The sequence below is a fragment of the Eutrema salsugineum genome, unplaced genomic scaffold (genome assembly GCF_000478725.1).
Source record: "Eutrema salsugineum unplaced genomic scaffold, Eutsalg1_0 scaffold_8, whole genome shotgun sequence".
NCBI classification, from domain to species: Eukaryota; Viridiplantae; Streptophyta; class Magnoliopsida; order Brassicales; family Brassicaceae; genus Eutrema; species Eutrema salsugineum.
In genome coordinates, this window is record NW_006256414.1 from 11,106,282 (window position 1) to 11,109,938 (window position 3,657).

General features: G+C 40.9%; 1 protein-coding gene across 1 annotated transcript; it reads right to left on the reverse strand.

Moving 5' to 3' along the window:
• Nucleotides 1-590: 590 nt before the first annotated feature.
• Nucleotides 591-1,307, reverse strand: LOC112088855. The gene has a single exon (XM_024159173.1). It carries the CDS (start codon nucleotides 1,305-1,307, stop codon nucleotides 591-593), a length of 717 nt encoding a protein of 238 aa, XP_024014941.1.
• Between the last annotated feature and the right edge of the window lie 2,350 nt (nucleotides 1,308-3,657).

Here is a 3,657-nt window from a genome sequence, read left to right on the forward strand (position 1 = left end):
TGTCACTTTATATCCTCCATTTGCAGTGAAAATTTCTTCCAAGAGGCTGGCGAAGTTGTTGATGTTAGGTTTGCTATGTAAAAAGAGGATTCCCGTCAAGCAGCTTTTGATGTCCTATGTTTGATTAATTGTCATTAACCATGCGTTTTATTGGGTTATTTTGCAGGAAAGTGAGGATCAACTTCTGCTCATTGTAGTTGCTCTAATTTCTTTGTGTATCATGCTATGAATTTAAATTGTGTATATTGTTTGTCTTTCAGCATGTTGAATTTGCTAGTGCTGACCAGCTTTACGAGGTTGTGAGGATAGTTGACGTAAATAGTTCAGAACAGTCAGATTTGTCTGAGTCGTTCTTTACGCCTCAAGAGACAGAGATGGAGGAGAACATTTGGGCTTCTTTAGCTGGTATGAGCTGAATAATCTGAATGAAACTGTGAGTCTATTAGTTAAAGAGAAGGAACATATTGGTATGTTGTAACATTGTTATTTTCAAATAAGAAACTTCTTTTATATGTTTCTCCAATGTACCTCTAAATAAACCAAAATTTTTTAATGAGTCTCTTAACTTAATAATATTACTTTAATAATCTTTAAGAAACTTTCATGGGTCTCTTTAATAAACATGGTCTTATACTACTAGAGATTGATTTCTTCGCTATTCTGTTGGCCGCTTCATTACCCTCTCTATGATAGAACACAACTTTCACCTCTGGTATTTGGGTAAGCATGGACCTAATGTCTTGGATGATTGGGGCCAGTTGAGAGAAAGTTGTTTCTTGATTCACAGACTTTGCCAAGTTTAAAGAGTCAGTCTCTAAAATCAATTTCTGGTATCCAAGACTAACCATCATCCTTAGAGCCCAACAAAGAGCCTCAGCTTCCGCTTCTAAAGCTGACTTTACTTTCGGTATTGTCCATGCACCCATCCACTTAAAGTTTCCAAATTCATCCCTGAGAATCCAACCAATACCACATCTCTCTTCCACCAACAACCAAGACGCATTTGTATTACATTTAAGCCACTCAACCGGTGGTGGTTTCCAACTCTTTCTCTCTTCATTATCCGTGTTCCTCTGCAAGGAAACATTAGCTATCCTATTTCTTTCATCCCATTCCATTGCATCCTCCTTTGCTTTACTAATGGTTATTTGCGCATCAAAATCTAGACCCTTAAAGACCACAGAATTACTGTTTTTCCATATTCTCCATAAAATCCACGGAATCCAAGCACAAGGATCATCAATAGCCTTTGCTTTCTCATGACATGCAATCACATAATGAAAGTTAGTAAAGAAGGAGGATGACATCTCACCACCACACGGGGTCGAGACACCAGATATGGCCCATATTAGCCTCGCATAGGGGCATTGGAAGAGAATGTGGTTCACTGTTTAAGGCTGGTCCGGAAAACTCGGGCAGCTCGAGTCTCTAGCCAAATGACGTCCAAAAAGAGCACTAGCCGTTGGCAGGCAATTGCTGAGACACCTCCATAAGAATTTTTTGACTTTTGGGTACGTGTTCAGATTCCATGTCATCTGAAATAGGGCATCAATGTTCGGTTGATTCATTTCCACCTCTAAATTCTCATTTGCTAAAACCTGTGTCATTACCCAGTATCCGGATCTCACAAAGTATTGACCCTTTCTTGCATAATCCCAGCATAAAGAATCACAGGTATTAACTCCACAAGGCCTATTCATCCCAAATAATTCAACCACATTGGCAGGACATATCTCTCTAACTAATTCCATATTCCATTCCCTGCATCCTTCCCTAATGAAGTCATTTACTTTATTACACAAGGGTAGCCATAATTGAGTTTGGGGGCTTACATGTTACATTGCGATTATTGGCTTTGCTGGTTTTTCTCCTAACCAGGGCTCTCAGTCCACGGATTAGTATCTCCTCCGTTTCCTATGTGATACGATCCTAGGTGATCAACTCTGAAGAATAAAGGCTAGAGAGGATTCGATGGACTTATGATGGTGGTGTGATGAACGCGACGATGAGTGGCGATGGTGGAGAACGGATCTAGTGGATGACGATGATGGTCTGGTTGCTCGAGTCGATGGTATGGTGGAAGAGGTAGAACCGATGGAATGGTGATGGTAGTATGATGGTTGAATCGATGGAATGGAGAGATAGTAGAATCTCTTGTAAACAGATTAGTTTTTAAGAGATTCGAATTTCAGAGTTTTTAGTTCTCAGAAATCAAAGAGAGAAGAACACGTTAAAAGTTTGATCAAAATTCTTCACTGAATATGACTTAGGCGATTTTCTCTTTTTATAGACTAAGAGAGAAAATCGCAGCCCTAATAACAAAACTACATGGAGTTTGAAATAAAAACAACAAGAAGTTTAATTTAAAAATAAAACAGTGAGGCGTCCCTTCTAAACCTAAGTGGTGCGCCTAAAACACTAGTGCACAAGTCATTGTGACTTTGCACATTATTACCCATTAGTAACAACTTCTAAGTAACTCGACGTAGCAATGATTTCTGCCTCGTTAAAAACCTTGGAGAAGAACCTCCTTGCCTTCCAAAATCTTCACCAAGGAAAAGAGTACAGAATCATCACCTAAGTTACCTAGTCATTGTTACTGGGTTCTTCATTCTTCAAGATAGAGATGTTGAAAATGTGAGCTCCAGCCTCCAGTTGATCGATGTCCTCTGCGGCCATGAGTGCGTGAGCCTCCTTAGCCATCTCTCTAGCTCTGGAACGAGTGATCCTGCCAGCTACCTCTGGTTCCTCCTCCTCTGAGCTGGTCACGATCATATCACTATGACTCTTCTAGCACCAGCTTTGATGAGTTTCTGTGAGGCATGTATACTTTTCCTTGCGTACGAAGGCCGAGAGCCAAGGCAGGCATTCAGAGGATCTGATTTAGCAAAATATCTAGCTTTAAATACCCTAGCCAGGAGAGTCCCCTTCTTAGTCGCCATTCTCCACAACAATTTTACCAAAGAGGGCAATATTAAAAGCTTCTAAATCTTTAAAACCCAGAACCACTTCCATTTTTGGTTTGCTCACATGATCCAAGCCTTCCAATGAATGCCTCTCAAATCTTTATTATTTTTCCACCAGAATTCTGCCATAAGAGAGACAATCTGCTTGCAGACAGTTTTTGGAAGTAGGAAACAGCTCATGGTGTACGTTGGAGTCGCAAAAGCCAATGCCTTCAACAAACCTTCTTTACCCCCTGGGATAAGAATTTAGACTGCCAATTGGTGACCTTCTGATTCAAATTTTCTTTTAGATAGGAGAGCACAGAGACCTTCGACCCACCAAAAGACTCAGGCAGGTCCAAATACAATCCATCGCCCCCTTCCTGGTCAATACCAATTCTCCTCTTGATCTCTTCCCTTTTGTGATCCGGGATTAACTTACCAAAATACACACTTGGCTTTTGGTAATTGATCTTTTGATCCGATGCTAAACTGTACTCTCCCATGATTATATTTAGCTCATTCAGCTCCCTCTCATCTCCTTTACAGTAGAATATACTGTCATCTGCGAAGAGTAAGTGGGACACTGCTGGGGCTGTTCTGGCCACTTTTAACCCTGAGATTCTGTTTTCTGCTTCGGCCTTTCTGAGCAATCTAACCAGCATTTCCGTGCACAAGACAAAGAGGTAGGGGGAGAGGGGGTCTCCCTGCC

Coding starts and splice junctions, on each gene's coding strand:
- LOC112088855 (XM_024159173.1), bottom strand. CDS start 1,307: ATGTCATCCTCCTTCTTTACTAACTTTCATTATGTGATTGCATGTCAT.